We start from the raw sequence: 22,857 nt of genomic DNA on the forward strand, positions 1-22,857 counted from the left end.
CACTTAATCGATGTGCAACGAGTTTGGAATTTCATTTTTTTAACAAGTATATAATAAGAAAACAAAAAGCTACCATATGGGTGAAATTCATCATGGATCTATATTCTTTCCAAGTAACTCCAGATTCTTTATCAGCTCTGTTTTGGAGGATGATCTATAGTCATGTTCGAGTAAGACATTTAGGACAATTTACTAATATCTAAAGTTTAACTCACATAATAGTAATTAATAATTTAGTTTAAAAAAAAATTTACATGATTTAAGAGTATTTAGATAGAATTGATAAATTGAGATGAGAGTTAGAACATTAATACAGAAAAAATTTGTGGATTTTTATTTAAAATTTAAATATCAGGAAAAAAATTTAAACAATAAGATGGAATATGTAGAATTAAAATTATTAGCTCTTATCCGTTAAGATGGAGTTTATCGAAGAATTAAAATATTTCTTATCATGAAATAAATAGTTAAATTGTATTGCAAAATAGAATGTGTCAGATTGAAATTTGGTTAAAAATTTAGATTAAGTATAAATAAATGTATAATACTATTTGTATTTCAAATATTATCAAAAAATTATATTTATTTTTTCACATTCGCCTATTTAGGCGGGTCTTATCTAGTTCAATATACATGGAACTGGCAGGAATAGGTTGCCACAAGTTTGGCGAGAATTGAGTTGGAGGCTCATAAGAGTAAATGGAAGCAAATTTTGTACAAATTTATGGTAGTTTGTTTTATAAAACACCATATTTTATACAAATATTATCCTTTTGAATAATATTTAGAATTGGAAGTTAGCTCTTAATGAAAGATCAGTGAATATGAGAGCTTGTTTGATAGATGATTCGGGATCACATATGGCAATCTTATGTGGCTTTAGCCTTTAGGTCCCCAAAGTGGTTACATAATTTTTTGAATCAATTATGAATTTGCCATTTTTTGAATAATCTTTGTTGAGTGTGCCATTTTTTTGAATAGTTTGTGGATTTGCCATTTTTCAAGCAACAAAAAAATGATTTAACAGTTAACATTAGTATTACTCTTTATGTTTGGGTTTAGTCTATTCTATTTGTTTTTAGGGTTTAGTATTTGGTATAAAGTATGTATTTTGCACAAAAAAAGTAGTAAATACATATATTTGGTATTTGGTATAAAGTATAGCATTTTCGTAAGATTTTCTAAAAAAAATGTATTTTTTCTACAAGAATCCCTAATTTCTTTTTTTTTTGGAATGTAGGCATGTAGCATTACATAAGGGGTTAGTTCTTGTTTATACCACTGTATTGTTGAACCCTTTGTCGTCCAAACAAGACACGCATTGGTGAGAGCTTCACATTTGCCGTTGTCGGTTGTTATTGTTGGTTTGGGAAACAGAGACTTCACACAAATCCAGGAGGTACACATTTTTTTTTTTAGTTTTTCTTCTTTTTTTGGGTTTATTTGATCTCTCTTTCAGTGAATTGGAAGTACACCATCTTGGACTCGCTTATTGCATTAGTATCTTTCTCTGCCGGCGGATTGATTCCGATGCTCTGTGGCATGCTTGTGAAACCTCGAATTCTAAGGATTGTGTTTCTGGTGATTTCCTGTGATTTTGTAAAAATAACTACAAAACTAAAAAAAAATTATTTATGAGTTATAATTTTTTTTGGTTATTACAAAAATCACCTTTTTATTTATGGGAATTTGTGTGAATAATCCGAAAAATAACTAAAAATCTAACCAATTAACCTAAATCTAATGGTCATGATTATGCCACATATGCTAATATCAGTTAGTTGCTTAATTATTATTACTAGATTTACTCGTCCGCGCGTTGCGTGGGATATCAACTTTAAACTGGCAACAATACAAAATGTTAAAAATAATTATAATCATTTGAATTTCAAAACTATACATATTCATACTTGTTTTACAAAACAGTACACAACATAAAAATTATCAAAAATATTTAGTATATACCACGTAATAACAAAAGTAATATTAGATGAATTGGTCTCGGTAGTCATCCATGAACTTTTGTCAAAAAGAGAGTTTATTCCATAATCAAATCTTGTAAGTATATCTATCTCGAAATTTTAACATAATCATACCCCATAATAAAAGTAAATTTGCTGAGTTTGAATATCAATTTCATGAAAATGTATAAACGTAATATTCATGCTGCTTCAATAGATTTGGAGAGCACAATTTACCTATTGAAGCAAGACAATCATGCATTAAGAGATTTTTTGATAAAATCATGAATGTCCTTATCTTATCTTATCTATCCTACAACACTTTATTACATGGTTCAATGATTTAACTCAATGTTGAATATGATAGTCTGGTTTACTAAATCAAACTATCCGATAGTGCATCAATATATCCGATGAATTTACTTAAGTCATGTGCATACATATATCCGATGCTTCAAGCATTAGTCAATTCCTCTTCAAACATTTTTTTCTATCATTTTTTCGTCATCTTCTATGATGCACTTGTTTGCCTCCCAACATCTACTCTTCTTTTATCTTATATGCTCATTTACATATAATAAAACTTTGAATTCATTCTTAACTTAAAACTATTTTCTCATTTTCTTCTTCTTTTAATTATATAATTTTCATGTTTGAGTGTAATATACTTTTACGGAAGATATATATTTATGAAAATTGTCTCAACACTTATTTAAATTTTTACCTATATTTAAATATTTTCACTTTTTTTTATCTAGAAAGAAAACAATAATATAAATATAACTATATTATTTTAGTTGTTATATATTTACTATAATTTAATATTAAGATACAATCAATCTTTCTATTTTTTCGTCAATGTGAATTTATACTTTTACTTTCTTGAAATATAATTTCCAATTTTAAAAATGAATTATTTCTTATATCTTAAGAAAACTTATACAATCATAAGTTTACTATAACATTTAACCATTTATTTTTAATCTAAAAATATACTATTTTAAATAGATTTCTTCCACTTCATTATCATCTCTTCAAGTTAATGTTTCCAACAAATATGAATATCTTCTTATTATTAAAAAAAAACTCTTATAGTCTTCCATTTCAATTCAATTCAATTCTTTTGTTCATCCTAAATTATATTTGAGGTCTCCTTATTAATCTCAAAAAAAATGATTGTTTTTAAACGTTTTTTATTTTTTTATTTTTAATAAGTTATTATTTTTTGTAATTGTATAATAAATTTCATTAAGAATCATTTTGCCCTCTTAAATAACATTGGTATTTCTATGAAATTTGCATTATTATTTTCTAATTTCTTAATTATATATTTAGGGATTATGTTCATTTTAAGTTATATATTAGCAAAAATTTAATTTTAAGTGTTTTATATGTATATATGTTACACTTGTGTTATTATTATTCAAGTAACCTTTATTTAAAATTATGCATTAATTGAAAATTACTTGTATAGTAAATTTCATTAAGAATCATTTTGCCCATATTAAATAACATTGGTATTTCTATGACTTTTCATTATTATTTTTTATTTGTTAATTATATATTTAGGGATTATGTTCATTTTAAGTTATATATTAGCAAAAATTTAATTTTAAGTGTTTTATATGTATATATGTTACACTTGTGTTATTATTATTCAAATAACAAATAACCTTTATTTAAAATTATGCATTAATTGAAAATTACTTCTTAGATAATTAGATGTAATTAACTATAAAATTAAATATTTTAAAATAATTATTGGTGGGATCCATCATATTAATTTGGTGATGATGTGGACACCCTAAGAGGAGAGAGAACTCTCCTATTATATATATAAATTTTCTTGGGTTATTATAAAATAACCCTTTATATATTACATAATATAGTTTTTTTTTGTCACCCAATTATATAGCTTTTTACATAATATAATCGGGCTGATGATATGTGTTAAAATTTAAATTTAATTAAGAAAAAATAAAATCAAAAATGGAAAACTAACTGAATAATTATCAAGTAAGTAACCAAATATAAAAAGGCGAACCTGATGCCTAATGTTGTTGTCTACACATCTCTTCTAAACGGGTATATGATCAAATGGATAGAAGATCTGAAATGTTTGCTATATGCTGCAGGAATTGAAGCTGACAACATAATGTACAGTGTTATCATTAGTGCTTTCCTTAAAGAAGGGCTGACGACAAAAGCATTTGTGCTTGTAAGCTAAGTATTTCAAACATGCCAGGGTCTACTCGCTGTTTTTTTCTAAAATGGGAGGCAGCTGAGAAGGTTATGGTTCGACTAAAATACGTTCCTGATTCTTCGAGTGTGAATAAATGATCGTTGCATTTCCTCAAACCAAATCATGGAAGCCGATGCTGCTACATAAAGATTTAAGACGGAAAGCCAAAAGCCAAAAGCAGATAAATTTCTTTTTCTTTGTGGCTAACAAGGAGACTGCATGCTGGTTTTTACTTTGGACCTGAAGATTATTGTAGAAAGTAATCGTGTCAAAAGGTAACACTGATCCTAATCCTCTCACTTTAACTGGGTATAACCACACGAATCTACTCGGTCTCAATCTTGTGATGGATAATATTAAGGCTATGGTGGAATGGTTCTTTTATATTTGCTCACACTCACAGTGATGTATTTTATGGTGTCAAAGATTGCAGTTAGTGGTAGTAACAAGCATTTGATAAATGGGAAGCTTGCACAACCTAGTCAAGTCCAGAATCTTTTCCACTCTGTGCAGCTTAATAATGTCAACAATCCACACTTTCTCATCATGCAAGGTAGAATCACCAAAGTCTTAAACATGAAACCTCCCGAGATACTGTGGGTGCTGGAACAAGAATGTATGAAAACAAGAAAGAAAGAATGTTCAACAGTAGAGGAAGAAGAAGAAGAAGATGAGACATGGAGGAGCGAGATAGTAACAAGGGTGATGAGAATCGTGAGCAAGAGATTGATCTTTTTTACTCTGCTACCTTGATGGTCTTAAGGTTCGTGTTTCCTTTGGAAGTAGTCTTTATCAGATGACAGCAGAGGGCAAAGTAAGTGTTGCTTCTCTTCAAACCGGCGCCTCCTTTATATATTACATTCACCTCTGCTTTTTCATTCTCAGATTGATTTGTCAAAAGTTGTCGGTAATGTATCTTTCGTAAAAAACTGATCCGTGTTACAATCAATGATTTTGAATTATTCAGGTTGATGCAGCTCTTGATCCAAGTCACACACACAACATAGGAAGAAGCTCATTTCCCTCACTCGCAGGTCAAAATATCACACACACAACTATTCATCTATGTGTGGCAAGCTTAATATTTTTGACCATACATATAGATATATTTTTTCATAAAAAAAAAGGTCTAAATAGAAGTAAAAAGAGTCTAAAATAACACCAATCTATTTTTTTTTTGGTGCAAAAAATAACACCAATAATCTATGGCTAATCCTTAGATAATGGTAATATGCTTGAACTTGGATTGGATTTACTAAGTGCTTCCTCGATATCCTCATGATAGTCCGGACAGTGGTTGCATGTGCATATGCAGTTCTTGGCTTCCGACGAAGATCTATGTTCCTCAATTAAACCTAGTTTAAAAATTAGGTATAGAAGAGCCAATAGGATTAAGTAGAATATACCGCCGATCACAAAAAGAGCAACCTCCAGCAATCCCCACGCCATTGAAGGAAATTATTTAATGGGAAAATAAAGAAACGTAAAATCTTCCATTAGGCTGTGTATTATATATATATATACTCGAGGATTCATTGGGTCAGAGATTATTTAGGATCAGGATACCTATGAATATTCCACAAGAGTCTTGGATTATATTTATATATATAAATTCGTCATTTATCTTTATAAAATAAAGTAAAAGTTTTTTTTCTCCTAAGGATAACACAACAAAGATATATACGGTATTTTCACATATGTCACAAGATAGATTTTGTATCCTCTTTCGTGTTTCGATATATCTTCATAACACAATACTAAAAAAGATTTGCATATTGATGGGATGAACTTAAAGGATTCTCGGAGATCGTTATGCGTATCGGCTTGGAGAATCGAAGCAAGGGTGCTCGAATGATATAAGATTTATCGATCAAAGACAAGTCATACGTTGTGACTAGATGATGAAGAAATATAGCCATCCCAAGCCTAGCAAACTCTGCTCCTGCACATAGTCTTGCACCACCACCAAACGCCATGAACGTTTTAGAGCCACAAAGCAATTCCTTCCCCTCCCATCTCCATGGATTAAACTCACATGGTTGTTCATAGATTTGAGGGTCATAATGAAGAAGAGATGGAACAACCAATACAATCCATCCTGCTGGAATTGTATACCCTGCAACCACAACACGATTTTGAATTAGATCATTGGTAACAAACTTATAGTTATTTACCAAAGTCTTAAACATGAAACCTCCCGAGATACTATGGGTGCTGGAACAAGAATGTATGAAAACAAGAAAGAAAGAATGTTCAACAGTAGAGGAAGAAGAAGAAGAAGAAGAGACATGGAGGAGCGAGATAGTAACAAGGGTGATGAGAATCGTGAGCAAGAGATTGATCTTTTTTACTCTGCTACCTTGATGGTCTTGAGGTTCGTGTTTCCTTTGGAAGTAGTCTTTATCAGATGACAGCAGAGGGCAAAGTACGTGTTGCTTCTCTTCAAACCGGCGCCTCCTTTTTATATTACATTCACCTCTGCTTTTTCATTCTATTAAGCATATAATTGTATATAGTTATTTAGTATATACAGCTGTAATTATGTTTAGTATAAATACTCTTTGTACAGTACATTTTCAGATTAATGAGAAATCATCCTTTCCTTTATCTCTTAATCTAATATGGTATCATCCTTCTCTTCATCTCTTATTTGCAATCTCTCTGTTCCTGAGTCTAGTTCTCTTTGGCATTTAAGGCTTGGTCATCCATCTTTCCCTAAGATTCAAGTTTTAGCTGAAGATCTCTCTATTTCTAAAGCAATGCTCAAAGATTGGTCCCATTGCAAGACTTGTCATTTAGCTAAACAAAAACGTTTATCTTTTCCTTCTCTTAATAATCTTTCTCAGAAACCTTTTGATCTTGTTCACATGGATGTTTGGGGTCCTTTCTCTGTTATTTCTCATGAAGGTTTTCGATATTTTCTTACTCTTGTCGATGATTGTACTCGTGTCACTTGGATTTATCTCTTGAAAAATAAAAATGATGTTTTACAAGTATTTCCTTTTTTTCTCAATTCTATTGAAACACAACATGCTACTAAAGTAAAGGCTATTCGTTCTGATAATGCTCCTGAATTATCTTTTACATCACTTCTTCAATCTAAAGGCATCTTTCACTACTTTTCTTGTGTTGATACACCACAACAAAATTCTGTGGTAGAAAGAAAACATCAACATATTCTAAATGTTGCTAGAGCACTTCTTTTTCAATCAAATCTTCCTCCTACATATTGGAGTGAATGTATAAGAACTTCTGTCTATCTCATTAACAGAACTCCTTCTCCTTTATTACAAAACAAAACTCCTTATGATCTTCTCATGAACAAAAAGCCTAAATACTCTCATTTAAAAAATTTTGGTTGCCTTTGTTATGCCTCTACTTATCCAAAGGATAGAAACAAATTCTCTCCTCGAGCAGAAGCTTCTGTTTTTATTGGCTATCCCTCTGGTTACAAGGGCTATAAAGTCCTCAATCTTGAAACTCACTCAATCTCTATTTCCAGAAATGTCATTTTTCATGAAGACATATATCCTTTTCAGTCTTCTGAGCTTCCTTCTTCTACTTTAGATCTTTTCTCCCCAAGCATTCTTCCTCTTCCTATCCCAGATACATCTCTTTCACCTCCTATTTCCATTTCTTCTGAAGTTTTATCAAATAGTAGTGGTTCTTCAGGGGAGTCAGAGAATACTATTCCTGTTAATGCAAACAGGCCTAAGAGAAACACTCGTGTGCCATCATACCTTTCGGATTATCACTGCAATTTGGTTCAGAATATACCAACTCCCAGTGGTAATACAGCCCATCCTTTGTCATCTGTTATTGACTACTCAAAACTGAATCTGCACTATCAGCAGTTTATACTGAACATTTCAACAGAGTCAGAACCAAAGACTTTTCTTGAAGCTGTCAGATCTGAAAAATGGCATGCACCTATGAATGAAGAACTTCAGACTTGTGTTGATACAGGCACTTTCTCTGTTGTCTCTTTACCTGAAGGGAAACAGCCTATAGGTTGCAGATGGGTATATCGCATTAAGCATAATGCTGATGGAACAGTTGACAGATACAGAGCCCGTTTGGTAGCAAAAGGTTTCACACAGCAAGAGGGTGTGGATTATATTGACACTTTTTCTCAAGTCGCTAAGCTTGTTACTGTCAAGTTACTACTGGACTTAGCTGCTAAACATGGTTGGTCTCTGACTCAAATGGATGTTACCAACGCTTTTTTACATGGAGATTTAGAAGAAGAGATATATATGGACTTGCCTCCGGGTTATACTCCACCACCAGGTCAAGTACTTCCTCCAAATGCTGTCTGGAAACTTCATAAATCTCTGTATGGCCTCAAGCAGGCTTCTAGGCAATGGAACAAGAAATTCTCTGAAGTACTGTTGAGAGATGGCTTTGTTCAATCAGAGTCTGAACATACCTTGTTTGTCAAATGTGTCAACAATACTTTTATTGCTTTATTAGTATATGTTGATGACATTTTGATTGCAAGTAATAGTGACATGGCTGTATCTGATCTCAAGGCCATTTTAGCTGCTTCTTTCAAAATCAAGGACCTAGGTCCTGCCAAGTACTTTCTTGGTCTTGAGATAGCACGAAATCAGTCAGGGATCTCTGTGTGTCAACGTAAATACGCTCTTGACTTGTTGGATAGTGTTGGTCTTCTTGGCAGTAAACCAGTTGCTACACCAATGGATTCAACGATTCAGTTAACTACAGAGAGTGGGGATCTATTACCTGATGCTACTGTTTATCGAGCTCTCATTGGTAAACTTCTATATCTTACTATAACCAGGGCTGATATTAGTTTTGCAGTTCACAAATTGAGCCAGTTTTTGGCTCAACCAAGGACTGATCATCTTGCTGCAGCTCACCGTATAGTCAGATATTTAAAAGGTGATCCAGGCCGAGGTCTTTTCTACTCTGTTCAGTCTGAGATCAGGCTGCAGGCTTTCTCAGATTCTGATTGGGGCACATGTCAAGACACCAGAAGATCTACTACAGGTTACTGTGTTTTTCTTGGCAATTCTTTGATCTCCTGGAAAGCCAAAAAACAACAAACTGCTTCCAGAAGTAGTGCTGAAGCTGAATACAGGGCCTTAGCAGACACAACTTGTGAACTTCTTTGGTTAAGCCAACTTCTCAGAGATCTTCACATCAAGGTTACTGGTCCTGCAAACCTTTACTGTGACAGCACTGCAGCGATACATATTGCTTCAAACTCAGTCTTTCATGAACGCACCAAGCACATAGAAATAGATTGCCACATTGTTCGTGATCGGTTGCGAGCTGGTTTTCTGAACTTGCTCCATGTGACTACAGATAATCAGCTTGCCGATTTGTTCACAAAAGCTTTGCCTCCAAAGACATTCAAGATGCTCATGTCTCGTTATGCTTTCTCAAGTCTCTTTCTTCCGGCTTGAAGACTTCGACTTGAGGGGGGGGTATTAAGCATATAATTGTATATAGTTATTTAGTATATACAGCTGTAATTATGTTTAGTATAAATACTATTTGTACAGTACATTTTCAGATTAATGAGAAATCATCCTTTCCTTTATCTCTTAATCTAATACATTCTCAGATTGATTTGTCAAAAGTTCTCGGTAATGTATCTTTCGTAAAAAATCTGCCTGTTGAGGCTAGTTCTCACCCTGCAATTATTGATCAGGATAAGGAAAATATTTACAGGGAGAAACCAAAGCTGGGGACACAAGCTGACAAGCCAGCTGTTGGCCATTTGGTGTTGTTATTAGGAGACTCAAGCAAAGCTGCAGGGAAAAAAGCTGTGGTTATGAGTGTTGATAACGAGAATGGTAAGGTGTCTGAGGCTGAGCCTGATTCGTCAGACGTTGTTTCAAGTGAGGAAGGTGAGATATCTGAGGATGACATCTTATCCGAGGAAGAGCATGAATACTTGGAAGTAGTTTCAAAGAGAAATCGGCGAAACTCCAGGGGCTATGGCCCTAAAACCCAGTAATGTCTATGTATAGAGACATCTTTTGTTGGAATGTCCGCGGATTCAATAAGCAATCACACCGGAGCGGATTTAAAAAATGGTGTTACGGTAATAGACCTATTTTTGGTAGTCTCATTGAGACACAAGTCAAGCAGGCAAAGATTGCTAAGTTTGTTAACTCTCTTCTTCCTGGCTGGCATTTTGAAGAAAACTACTCTTTTTCTGAATTGGGCAAGATTTGGATCCTTTGGCACCCGAGTGTAAAGGTGGCTGTTATTAGTAAATCTCTTCAAATGATTTACTATGAATATTTAGGATCAGGATACCTATGAATATTCCACAAGAGTCTTGGATTATCTTTATATAAATTCGTCATTATCTTTATAAAATAAAGTAAAAGTTTTTTTTCTCCTAAAGATAACACAACAAAGATATATACGGTATTTTCACATATGTCACAAGATAGATTTTGTATCCTCTTTCGTGTTTCGATATATCTTCATAACACAATACTAAAGAAGATTTGCATATTGATGGGATGAACTTAAAGGATTCTCGGAGATCGTTATGCGTATCGGCTTGGAGAATCGAAGTAAGGGTGCTCGAATGATATAAGATTTATCGATCAAAGACAAGTCATACGTTGTGACTAGATGATGAAGAAATATAGCCATCCCAAGCCTAGCAAACTCTGCTCCTGCACATAGTCTTGCACCACCACCAAACGCCATGAACGTTTTAGAGCCACAAAGCAATTCCTTCCCCTCCCATCTCCATGGATTAAACTCACATGGTTGTTCATAGATTTGAGGGTCATAATGAAGAAGAGATGGAACAACCAATACAATCCATCCTGCTGGAATTGTATACCCTGCAACCACAAGACGATTTTCATTGGTAACAAACTTATAGTTATTTTCATGACGCAAAAGAGAGACTCAAACTTGCCTTTGATCTCCACATCACTCACCACCTTTCTAAACATAGCAGGTGACAAACTTCCTAAACGAAGAGACTCATTGATAACCTGCAATCGCAACAATCAACCTAGTGGTTTTAATTACTGATCGATGCGCAACAAGTTTGAATTTCATGTATTTAACAATTACATAATAAGAAAACAAAAAGTTTACCATATGGGTGAAAGTCATCATGGATCTGTATTCTTTCCAAGTAACTCCAGACTCTTTATCACCTCTATTTTGGAGGATGGTCTCATGCTCTCTCTGTTTTAACATAAATTAGCTTAAGCATTCTCATTTTAAAGAACAAAAGATTCAAAATTCTCAACTACTTCTTCACTAAAGAGTTCTCTCTAAGCAAGTTACCTTCAGCTCCATAAGCACTTTGGGGTTTTCAGCTATGAATTTCACAGTTAGTGCAGTCATTGTAGAAGTAGTTTCATAAGACGCAATCAGTAAACTTAGTATTAGCTCTACAGATCTTTCCTCGTTCACCGTATCGCCTTCTTTCTCCACCTCATATATCATCGTCTCCATGAAGTCTCCATATTTTAATTCATCCCATGTTCCTTCTTCTCTCCTCTCTTTGAACATTCTTTTTATCATCTTCATCACATTTCTGCGTGCCTTTACATTGGAAAGTGGATGCAGGGTGTTAATAACCAGAAAAAATCCTTGAGCTGACGAGTTATGGACAGAGATCTTACCTTAAGTCCATTGTAAAGAGCGTTCCAAAAAGAAGGATCAAAAGGGGACATAACCAAGTCGAAGCTGAAATCTCTAAAGCTTTCTATCAGTTTGATCTTAGTCTCAGGTTTGATGTTACTTATGATCATCTGGATCATTTGTTCCAATATCAACTGCAATACAACAAAAAGTAAACCTCATCAAAACAGAAAAGTGAGTAAGGTAGACATTTGATTGCTTAAACTAGATGGACTTAGGGCTTATTATACTCTTCCACTAGTGTCTTTGACGTCTAAAACGCCTTGGAAGGAGACAGATTTGAGATGCTCGCGTGTAGCTATGTCGATTTGTTGTATAAATCTCTGCTTCAAACGTTCAGGGCCAAGAAGCTGCAGAGCAATCTGTCTCATGTACCTGTGGAAGTCCTTTCCTTGCTTGAAGAACAAGTTATCTTTCCCAAAGATTCTAACAAGAGCTTCTGGATAGCTCATGATGAAACCCCTGTTGTCTTGTTTGAGAATCTCAAAGTTCACTTCCGGGTCTGTCGAAACAATCGTTTTAGAGCCAAGGATACTCGTCCGGAACAACGAACCACCGTGCCTGAAGCAAAAACCAGAGAGATACATTAGAGAAGAAAGAAGAGAAATGAGGCAGAATCTTGAAACCTGCAGATTTAATAAAAACCAACTTGAACATTCTTTTCTTGACAAATGGATGGATTTCGTCGAAACTGTAAGGTTTGAAGAACTCAATGGTTTCTCCGATCACCGGAAACCCCATTGAACCCGGAGGTAGCTTGCCGGAGCAGTTAGGGTTAGCCCATCTATAGAGCCAGAGACTGATCTTGACGACCACTAAAGCTATAACAACACTCAGTGCAACACCCCACATTTCTTTCTTAATATCTTAACTAATGATTGGTAACCACCCTATATTGTTCGTATGTATAAATAGCTTCATATTTTGAGGAAGCAACATGCAAAAAAACCAAATCTTACAATACAAATAAGTAAAAGAAATACATAACTTCAACTATAAAGTTTTTATTTACTTTGTGTTTGCTTTGATATTTGTATATAAATTTTAATCCAAGTTAGTTGGCCAACTATGAGAGCTTGACGACCACCAAAGCTATAACAACACACAATGTAACAGCTCACATTTCTTGTGCAATTATTAATTAGCTATTAGTAAACACTGATTTTGTTCACAAGTATAGCTTCAGAGTTTGAAGAAGCAATTTGCAAGAAAGCCAAGTGTTACAAGTTATAATACTTTTAACATATTTAAATTAATAACACTAGCTATAAAATTGTGTACAATTGGTATCTCCTACTTTTGATGCTTGTCATATTTTTTTTGTAGATAATATCTCACAGACAGACATATAAGTCAAGGAGCGTTTTCCTTGTTTGGACCAATTGGGTCCTTTCAGTCCAACCTCATAAACTCAATCTAGACAGAAAGGTAGATGTGTTAAACCAAAATGCTTACATCAAAAGAGAGTGCTCTTAAAATGTTACATATAAAATGAAAAGGAATCAATCAATGGCATTAGAGGTAGGCAGAAAACATAATTTTCCCGCCAAAAACGTAAATTAATAATTTTTCCGCCATAAATTGTGACTTCGAAAATTTTCTGTCAAAAATGTGAATTTGCAATTTTTCTGTCAAAAACGAGAATCTCCAATTTTTACGCCAAAAATTGTGAATCCACAAATTTTCTACCAAAAATATGAATCTGCAATTTTCCCGTAAAAAATGTTATTTCACATTCTTCCCGCCAAATGATGGTGATGATGATGATGATGATGATGATGATGATGATGAATGTTTATTTTTTATGGTAATTATTAATTAATTTATCACTTTAATGGATTATTCCATTTAACCATTTAATCCATCAAATTAAATGAGTTCATGAGTTGACCTTATTCATTAAACAAATAAGTTCGGTCAATTCATGAACTCATTTAACTCTAAAATCATTGGATAATGAGTTGAGTTTAGTTGGGTTATCTATTTGACACCCCTACTATTAATAAAACAGTTGAGGAAAAGAATATTAAAAACGAAACTCTTCTCTCTATGTTCTTCATTTCATTTTGAAACATAAACTAAACAGAAAGAAAAAAAGCTCTCGGGAGTGGAGAAAAATGGAGAAGCGCGAATGGTAAGATTTCTCACAATCTTTTGAGTTTTCATAATCTGTGCAGTTGAGTTTGAGCTGAATTCAGATTGAGTTTGAACTGGATTCATATAGAGTTTGATTTTGATATAAAGATGATTATACTAGTGTTTAAAAACTTCTCTGAATCTCTTGTTTATTATCATGTCGAGATCTGATTTTGACCTAGTTCAATTTTGAGGTTAATTTCGAGTTTAATTTGATTCTGAGTCTAAGTGCTGTATCAAATGATAAATCGAGATTGATTGCAAATTTGAATGTTAATTTTGAGGTTGATAGCGAGTTCAAAGTTAATTTTGAAGTTGATTACGAGTTTGAGTGCCAACGAGAGTCCAAATTTCTGAGAATTTTTGAAGAATTTGTAGATCTACATGATTTCTTAATTTCATCACTGATATTGATGGAGATCAAGTTTGATTTGGATGTGTAGATAATCAGTGTTTGTATTTGTGTCGAATCTTTATTTTGTGTGGTTTGAGAGGTTGAATGACAAATCTGTTGCTTACGTACGTTTGATTTTTGTAGAACCCAATTATGTGAAGAGGAATAAGAAACGCAAATCCTATGGTAAAGCTGCTAAACTTTAGTTGTTTATAGAATATTAAAACCGAGTTTCATTCTTTTGAACTTGTTTACTTGTCATAAAATTTTATATCAAATTTACTCCAAAGACGAGAAATGCAAGCAGAAAGGCGCAAAGGAATGGTCAGAGGGGTTAGATGAATGATGAAGCAGAACATATAAGTCTTCCTGCACAGAGAACTGGTGAAAATAGTTAGAAGTGTTTCTTATTGATAATTCTGAAACAAATTTATAGAGGTTTCAATTGGTAACTATTAAAAGAACAAAAAAATGAATAAAAAAAAACAATGCGGGATAGAACAAAGGGAATTTGGTCAACTCTACCACATTTGACCAAAATCTTTCCACTTCTACCACATTTGATAATCTTCCACTCATACCACATTCATGTGGTATTGTGGTATAAAAAATACAGTTTTGCCCTCAGCTGATGTGGCAGATAAAGTGCAATAAACCTATTCGGTGATAAAAATCAAATGAAATATAAACATCAAACAAAATGAAAAGACCGCAATTAGAATTTACGAGAAACAAAATCGAAGAACAATGAATTAAAATCGATGGACAAAAACCAGCTAACATGCAAAAATAAGATGAAATTGTGGAAGGCTCAAACTTCAGGGACAACTGTATGTAAACTTCCTTTTGTGTACTCAAACAATGAATTTTGTTTCCGAAATTTGAGCACACAAAATAAGGGTAAAATGGTCATTACACACGACAATTGTGGTAGAAGGTTCAATAAATCTTTTTACTGTTATCTAATTCCAAAATAACAACATATGGAACAAAAAGTAATTAATTAAGGGTTTAGCATGACACACATCACCAAACTTCTGCAGATTAACCCAAATATTTTGACCAGTAGATTAATAACCAACAAAATGATTAATCTACCAAATCTTACTAAAGTAACAAGGCTTTTATTTGACCCCCTTGAGAATGTCAACGACGTAGCTATCCTGTCCTCCAATTATTCTAGATTGGCAATACTGTTTCCAAATAATACATTTTACACCTGCAAAGCCTGATGTAACACAAAGATGAATCATAATAAAGCATAAATCATCAATGAGCTCCATAAATAAATTAAACAGACACATAGCTCTGCAAATTGACAATTTTTTGTGCTTAGATATGGAGTTGATGCTCAAAACACCTACATATTTTTGAGCATCAAATACATTAATTAGATATAAAGGTGAATTATAAAACACAAATTATCCATTACACATTGCTCCGTAGCTTGACCATCTTTTGCCCTTTGGTAGTTAATAGGAATGTGAAACTAGTAATGTTATTATGTTAATATGGTCTTTAAGCCCGCAGGCCTAAACATGCTTTATACACTATGTGAAACTATATATATATATATGCTGATATGCACATCTCTTTGATATTCTCGAAGAAGCTATCTCATCTTTCTATTACCACAGAAAGTCAATCAAGTCTCTCACACAATTCATATTACCACAGAAGCTAAACAACCGACGTCGTTTGTCAAAAAAAGGAAGCATAAAATAAAAGTAATATTTAATAAACCCTAGATGCATCATGCATGCTCGATTTCGTACACACCAAGATTGCGCTACTCTTGTAATTATAAGTTAATAAAGGATTCAAAAAAATAAGTAACTTTCTCATAATTGAGTTTAATTATTTTTTCCATTCTAATATGAATTTAATTACATAACACATTTTTTTGTCATGTTCATATTGTTTATCTAACCAAAAAAAAACAAATCACAATTACAGTAGATATACCAATGTTATTTCTGATAAACTCATGATTCATAATTAGAAATTAGTTATTTTTATAATTTAAACATTGAAATAAAACAAAATAAAACTTGAAAGACTTATAAGATTCTTTATTTAATTTTCGTAAAATATTTTACCTCTACTTCGTTATAATGCAGGTTTTTGTTTTGAAACTTTTAAAAATGTTTCATGTTTATGTTCTTAATTGTGTTCAATAGTTGGTGTTTTATGTAGTTATAGATTATTAATTTAGTACTGGACGTTTTTTTATTATTAGTTTACAGTACGTTGTAAACTAAATTTCTATAGTATTTCACACTTAGTTTACCAACTAAAAAGTTATAAACCTCTTTTGTAATTTAGTTTTGGAGAAACCTAGCTTTTTAGGTTTAGGAGTTGGATGCATTTAAACTTAATCTGCCGTTCTTCCATTGTGTTTTTAGCAACAAAATCCAAAAATCAAAAACCCAAAAAAAAAAAAAAAACAAATAGAAAAAAACCAGAGTCATAACAAGGATTGGAAATGAAAACACTACACCTCTTCTAAATCGATACTTGTCTAATTTCCTTCAGCGATCAAAGAGTTAACCTCATGGAAAAACCTTGTCTTTAGCCACAAATATTCAGATTCTTTTTCTTTGAGCAACTTGAACTTCTCTTCGAGCTCCTTCTTCATCTTCATCGATACCATGCTCCATCTCTGTTTCACGACATCTTCAGCCACCCCAAAGCTCGCAATTGATCCTACAAGAGAAGAATTTACGAACCAATCTAATACCTTTTCTTCATTGGGTTTCAAAGACTCCTCCTTCACCTTAGTAGATTCCCAAATCAATTTGGAAAGTTGAAAACATTTCAGGTCGTGAGCCTTTGCAAAAGATTTCTCATCTGCACCCTTGTTCCTCTTTCGGAGATACTTGTCCTTTAAGCGACGGATCTTGGTAGTGAATTGACTCTGATTCGCTTGAAAGCTAATGATGTTCTTCACCGTATCAATAAAAGCAGTCATATCATCATAAGGACTCTTCCCTTTATCATTCTTGAAATCGATCATGCCTTGCAGCAAGACGATCTCATCATCTTCACTCCACTTCCTTTGAAAATAATTCTTTTTGGTAGGAGGATAATTCTTACCAGGATCTTTTTGCTCTTCTTCCTCAGACGAAGAACCTGCCTCCTTACCTTCTTCCTCAGACGAAGAGCCTGACTCATGTCCTTCTTCCTCCGTCGCCATTTCCTCGTCGTCGCCTGAAGATTCTGTCGTCAGTGGATTTTCCAACGGAGGACTCCTCTTCTTCGTCGGTGGTTCTTCCAACAGACACCTCTTCACCGTCGATGGATCTTCCTCCGGTTTGAGACGCTTGCTCTTAGGTTTGGAAAGCTTGTTCTCCGGTTGTGAACGCTTCTTGTTCTTCTTGGCCATGTGACTTTTGAGAGAGCGGGAGACGAAAAGCTTTGTTATTCCTTTCATTTTTTTTTTTTGTCAAAGATAAAAAGAGTTAAGTGTTGTAATGAGATAATAAAGATATTCTATTTATTGTGTTGTTGGACTCGTCACTCGCCGCTTAGTATCTAGGGTTAGGTAATTGTCGCAACAACTTCCAAGAAGAAGGGCTAAAAGGAGACCTCTTGATAACCTCGAAACTGATAGTTGTCAAGTTGAGTATAAGCTTTCTCTTAGTCTCATCATTGATGTCACTAATGATCACTGTCCCAATATCAACTGCAATCGAACAGAAAGAAACAACCATATTATAAAATAAAATTAAAAACAGAGAAGTTGTGTCGGATCTTGGTTGCTTCTTGACCAAGTCAGGGTTCGTTATACTCTTGCAGCAGTATCCTTCACTTCTAAGACGTCCTGAGAGGAGTGTGTTTTGAGATGCTCGTGTGTCGCTATATTGATTTCGTTCATAAATCTCCCCTTCAGACACTCGGGACCAAGAAGCTGCAGAGCAATGTGTCTGATGTATTTGTAGAACTCCATGACTTGCTGTAAGAACAAGCTATCTTTCCCCAAGATTAAAGAGATGTTTGAAACATAAGGCCAAGTATAATCATTTCTCATCTCTCACTTCCAGTCATCCACCAACATTAAAAGAAAGCTTCAATTTCCCAGTAAAATAACCAATCGAAATCTATCCTTTAGAATGAGGAAAGGAAAAATTGCAAACGTAGATTTTGAAAAAGGATAAAGACCTTACAGACAATTACAACAATGACAACCTTATGGCTTGTATGTTTATAATGTATGCTTTTACATTCATATGAACATCGAATTTCAATTTCGCTTAAATGCTGGTGTTCTGGATGGTCTGATTCAGAGAAGTTCCACGTTTGTTCAGCTTCGTCAAGAGGTAAGCCAATGCGACTTTAGCACCTAAGGCGGAGTGACCACGGGACAAACAGATCGCACCGCCCACAAGTACTAGACCTTTTGCTATCAGTTTCTTTGATGGCTTTCTCAATTTTTTCTTCTGTTTGGCTACAACATGACTTAACAGTCCTTCACCACTACTTGTTCCAATGGAGGCTGTGACATTATCTGTCTGAGTTTCTAACTCTGATGGAACCTGGAGATACACCAACCATGTCAGTGAAGACTCAACCGGTTGCTTTATGCATATTCGGTTTCAGGACACTAAATTCCATATTACAGAACAGATTTTTTATATGAATCTCACCTTTTTCATTAAGGTGACAGCAGATAAAATGGGTCCTTGGGTTCTATGACTGGTTGCTATGTATTTACAAAGAGCGTTTTCCATCTTACAAACGTAACTCCATATGCCTTTTGAGAAGGCGAGCTTCGCCATCTCAACATTTAACCCAGCATTCTCCTGGTGAAACATTTTGATCTCACAAGCATTTCGACCGGGAACTGTAGCAGCAAGTGTAAAGGTTAGCAGTTAGATAAGTATCAAAGGTAGAAAGAATGCTGACAACAGTAACAGAAAAAGAAACTAAGGACCGTGTTCACCATGATCAATCAATATCTGATTATATGGTATTCAAACAACACTGACTAAACCTTTAGGTGAATATAATTGATAAGCAAACCACTTGCCTTGCCTGATTCTCCAACCAGATCTAAAATAGCTTACACGTACGTAATTCCTCTGTCGCGGTACCATATTGTGATCACATTCCTAATAATAACCAAAGAGCAACACAATAAGTAAAGAAGCAACAACAAATTGTGACAGAGAGAGAGAGAAGTTTCAGTTGATTTTGACCTTTGTGAAACAGTAAAACTTGCCCTTTCCTTGCCACAATCTCCAAGCTAGTACGTACTCTCTTGATGTCAACAAGGGAAACTTTTTGATTGTGCGACCAATCTCAATTCCGGTACTACTGTCAACCTGCAACTGCTCATGCTCAACAACAGTCTTATCCCATAGTTTCCTATAATCATTGTCCATGTAAAAATCCCTCACAATCTCTGCAGAGCAATCCTCGAAGACCGTAACACTTAGGTACTTCATAGGACCACCACCATCCTAAAAATAGAGCCAAAGGCTTATAATACTCAGTAATCAGAATAATAGACTAAAAAGACAAACTTTGAAAACGATTTAAAAGTAAGTACTTTGGGTTTGCAGCGTTTAGCAGTGTATGAAATGCGATGGTTGCTTTTGTGAATAACATTTTCCCATATCTCCGTAGAATCATTTGTTTCCTCCAAATTCTCGATCAGAAATTTCAAATCTTCATCAGAGACTAGTTTGGATATCCTGCAAAACGTATAGAGGAATCTTCAAAGTTTAAACATTTGAAAAGCAAAAGAAGCAGTTTTTTCATTAGCCCAAGTGAGTAATCAAAGACTTAATTGAGAAAAATCAAACCTTTTTGTTACCTTGATTGAGAGTTTATGGCATGAGAAACTGATTCGGTAGGTGAAGGAGAAGAAGAAGAAGAAGTGAAGAAGCGAAATTTAGAGGAAAAGAAGATATGAAAGAGAAGGATTAAGAGAAGCGAAATCGCGGTGGCCCATAAATAAGAATCAGAAAGAGCTCGCCGGGAAAGTTCTTCGGAGAAGAAAGACAAAGCCCAGTTCTTCATCGAATTCCAAAATCCCTACACGATATGCAATTCATTCATTCATCGTGGCGTGTGTTTTGTTCCAGTTGCACAAGGCAACGGATTCTGGACTCTGCTTTTTCTCTTTATTTTATGGTTTCGCCCCCAAGTTTTGATTTTCCTTCTTTTTGACCCCTTTGTTTTTTTTTCTTACAGTTTTTTTCCTCTTTGTTCTCAATCAATCAATGGGTGTTATATAGAAGAAAAAAAGCATGACCAACTAATGAAATTGAAAGAACCTGTCGTTTTAATTCAAGTATTATTTTACATGGAAGAAATGAAGTGTCAGAGAATCTCCTGATTCAGTAATGGATAAGGGCCATAAGGCAACGATTGACTCTATTGATTCTGTGACAATCACAATCACACAGGACTTGTTCTAATAGCAAATATGTGGAGAAACCCACAAAAAGACAAATATAATGATACCCGCTAGAGACTGACTAAAATGATTAATGAATGACTAAGGAGGGTACACTACTACCAATACCTGATCCACTTTGATATATGGCCAGTAATAAACCAAACTCTCAATTTCCTCTTTTAAGTGATACCCCCAAAATCTAACAAAAATGTATTATATTTGAAATCTATCCAACTTCATTATTCAAGAGTTGCTTGCATCAAATGTATCGGCTATTGGAAATTCACCTAGGAAACCAATTGAATTACCTTGCTAAATTCCAGACGGTTTTGGTTTGAGTCGGTTCAGAGTGGATATTTCTGCCTTGAACCGGTGGGCTTAATTATCTTCTTTGTTTATTGATTTGAGCCGCTTTCAGACCTCCGGGGATGATTATCAGGCCCATGGTATATATTGGGCCTGTGGTTTATATTCAATGATCAGGCCCATGGTAATTCAAGCAATTGACACTGTAGTATATGAACAAACCTGTGACATACATAAACATAACAAAGCTGGTCAGTTTTATGCGGACAAAAAATTTGCCAAATAAAACGGAATTAGTCTAGTCGACATCTAAATTAATATTATCATAGGGAGACATTCCACCACTTGGACCTCCTTTAAAATATTTAACTTTTATGGAAGGAAATGGAATGGTCAATGATACGTTGATACTCTCAGTACATAATAATGTAATCAAGTGGATAAAGGTATAATCAAAATAATGCATCCAAATCAAAACATAGGAGCATTTGGAGTTGCAGTTTCTGTCTGATGAGTTTGAGTTGGCCATCACAGACCGTGCTGAAACCCCAAGGCTTGATGTGAGTTTAGTTATTTTCCATCAATAAAGATTAAAGAGTTTGCTGGTTTCTCTCCTTAACTTGTTAACTTGTTGGTTTGGTTGCAGGAGATCTACCAAGTGAATCATGGACAAAACTGTGTTTCTGTTACCACAGAGCCTTCTCCAGGATCAGCAGTTAACCACAAACCAAGAATGAGATGGATTCCTTAGCTCCATAAGCATTTTCTAGAGGCCGTGAACAAGCTTGAAGAGCCTGAAAGTGAGAGTTATCTTTTTATGTGATTCCAACAACAAATCTATTATTCATGATCACTCCGATGTTTTTCTTCTTTTTGAAAGAGATTTTTTTGCTGCAAAACGTTAATCTAAGCAGGTTTTACTTTCACCATATGCAAAGGCAACTCCTAAGGCTGTTATGAAGCCAATGAATGTTGAGAGTTTGACCATCTATCAAGTCAAAAGCCATTTGCAGGTCCACTAACTCAACCATTTGAATCTGACAAAGATTTTAACTACATAAACTGAATTATCTTTGAAGCTGTCTTTTTCTTGCAGAAGTATAGACTAGCCAAGTATATGCCAGAGAGAAAACAAGGTAACTTGTTCTCTCATCTGCTTATAGTTCATTTATGATCATCTGAGACAATTTTATCTATTGATTCATTGTTGTTGTTGTTGTTTTTTTGCAGAGAAGAAAAATGGTAACTCAGAAGATAAGAAACCAGCTTCGAATACCAATGAAGCAGATGGTAGAAAGAAAGGGTGCGTCTTGCTTAACTTTTGGACTGTGGGATATGTTTTCAAACATTTTCCTTAAAAGACTCTATCTCTTTCTTTCTTTTTTTTGTGCAGAGCCATACAGTTAACAGAAGCTCTACGTATGCAGATGGAAGTACAGAAGCAATTGCATGAACAGCTTGAGGTAAAATACACCACTTTAACATTGGTGAAAAGGTTTCATTCAAGATTTGCTCTCAACCAATTCATGTACATGTTACTGCTGAGTGAGTAGGTACAGAGGTCACTTCAACTACGGATAGAGAACATGCTAAATACTTGGAGAAGATCTTGGAAGAAGAGCGAAAATCTCATAAAACCGATGCATCTGAACCTAAAGATGACAAATGTGAAACTTCTCGAAAACGTCCTAGACTTGAAAACTGAACATCCTTATAGGTAATAAGTAGTAAAACTTCAGGTCTATTTTTGTGTACT

General features: G+C 34.2%; 3 protein-coding genes, 1 long non-coding RNA gene and 1 pseudogene across 6 annotated transcripts; 2 read left to right on the top strand and 3 right to left on the bottom strand.

The window, feature by feature from the left end:
- The first annotated feature begins 4,168 nt into the window (after positions 1–4,168).
- LOC9330604 lies at positions 4,169–5,189 on the top strand. 2 transcript variants are annotated; one of them, XR_002329303.1, is made up of 3 exons: positions 4,198–4,478; positions 4,630–5,017; positions 5,171–5,189. It is a non-coding gene; the product is annotated as an uncharacterized LOC9330604 (long non-coding RNA). The 2 variants fall into 2 exon arrangements; XR_002329302.1 differs by having other exon boundaries at positions 4,169–5,017.
- A 5,292-nt stretch (positions 5,190–10,481) lies between these two features.
- On the bottom strand, positions 10,482–13,021 carry LOC9330606 (cytochrome P450 708A2). Its single transcript, XM_021012140.1, has 7 exons — positions 12,509–13,021; positions 12,090–12,420; positions 11,841–11,993; positions 11,500–11,760; positions 11,305–11,397; positions 11,120–11,198; positions 10,482–11,042 (listed from the first exon to the last, which is right to left on the bottom strand). Exons 1-7 carry the CDS (start codon positions 12,709–12,711, stop codon positions 10,684–10,686), a joined length of 1,479 nt encoding a protein of 492 aa, XP_020867799.1. The 5' UTR covers positions 12,712–13,021; the 3' UTR covers positions 10,482–10,683.
- Positions 13,022–16,326: 3,305 nt separating this feature from the next.
- On the bottom strand, positions 16,327–18,357 carry LOC9330607 (probable transcription factor At2g01370). The gene has a single exon (XM_002894500.2). The coding sequence runs from the start codon at positions 17,820–17,822 to the stop codon at positions 16,911–16,913; it is 912 nt and encodes a 303-aa protein (XP_002894546.1). The 5' UTR covers positions 17,823–18,357; the 3' UTR covers positions 16,327–16,910.
- Positions 18,358–18,470: 113 nt separating this feature from the next.
- Positions 18,471–20,586, bottom strand: LOC9330608. Of its 2 annotated transcripts, XM_021014461.1 has the most exons (7): positions 20,208–20,586; positions 19,941–20,085; positions 19,789–19,851; positions 19,588–19,713; positions 19,419–19,500; positions 19,036–19,232; positions 18,471–18,924 (listed from the first exon to the last, which is right to left on the bottom strand). In XM_021014461.1, exons 1-7 carry the CDS (start codon positions 20,411–20,413, stop codon positions 18,643–18,645), a joined length of 1,101 nt encoding a protein of 366 aa, XP_020870120.1. In that variant the 5' UTR covers positions 20,414–20,586; the 3' UTR covers positions 18,471–18,642. The 2 variants fall into 2 exon arrangements, with proteins under 2 accessions (XP_020870120.1, XP_020870119.1); XM_021014460.1 differs by having other exon boundaries at positions 19,588–19,851.
- Positions 20,587–21,834: 1,248 nt separating this feature from the next.
- Positions 21,835–22,806, top strand: LOC9330609 (annotated as a pseudogene).
- The last annotated feature ends 51 nt before the right edge of the window (positions 22,807–22,857 follow it).

This window comes from Arabidopsis lyrata (assembly GCF_000004255.2).
Source record: "Arabidopsis lyrata subsp. lyrata unplaced genomic scaffold ARALYscaffold_1, whole genome shotgun sequence".
Taxonomy (NCBI): Eukaryota; Viridiplantae; Streptophyta; class Magnoliopsida; order Brassicales; family Brassicaceae; genus Arabidopsis; species Arabidopsis lyrata.

What these genes read in the sequence shown, in the direction of transcription:
- LOC9330606 (XM_021012140.1), bottom strand. Translation starts at nt 12,711, where the DNA reads ATGTGGGGTGTTGCACTGAGTGTTGTTATAGCTTTAGTGGTCGTCAAG. An exon ending in GTCAAGAAAAGAATGTTCAA is followed by an intron (nt 12,421 to 12,508) that starts GTTGGTTTTTAT and finishes TTTTTGCTTCAG; the next exon opens with GCACGGTGGTTCGTTGTTCC. An exon ending in GAGTGATGTGGAGATCAAAG is followed by an intron (nt 11,043 to 11,119) that starts GCAAGTTTGAGT and finishes TTGTGGTTGCAG; the next exon opens with GGTATACAATTCCAGCAGGA.
- LOC9330608 (XM_021014460.1), bottom strand. Translation starts at nt 20,413, where the DNA reads ATGAAGAACTGGGCTTTGTCTTTCTTCTCCGAAGAACTTTCCCGGCGA. An exon ending in GCCATAAACTCTCAATCAAG is followed by an intron (nt 20,086 to 20,207) that starts GTAACAAAAAGG and finishes TACGTTTTGCAG; the next exon opens with GATATCCAAACTAGTCTCTG. An exon ending in CTAAACGCTGCAAACCCAAA is followed by an intron (nt 19,852 to 19,940) that starts GTACTTACTTTT and finishes CTCTATTTTTAG; the next exon opens with GATGGTGGTGGTCCTATGAA.
- LOC9330607 (XM_002894500.2), bottom strand. Translation starts at nt 17,822, where the DNA reads ATGAAAGGAATAACAAAGCTTTTCGTCTCCCGCTCTCTCAAAAGTCAC.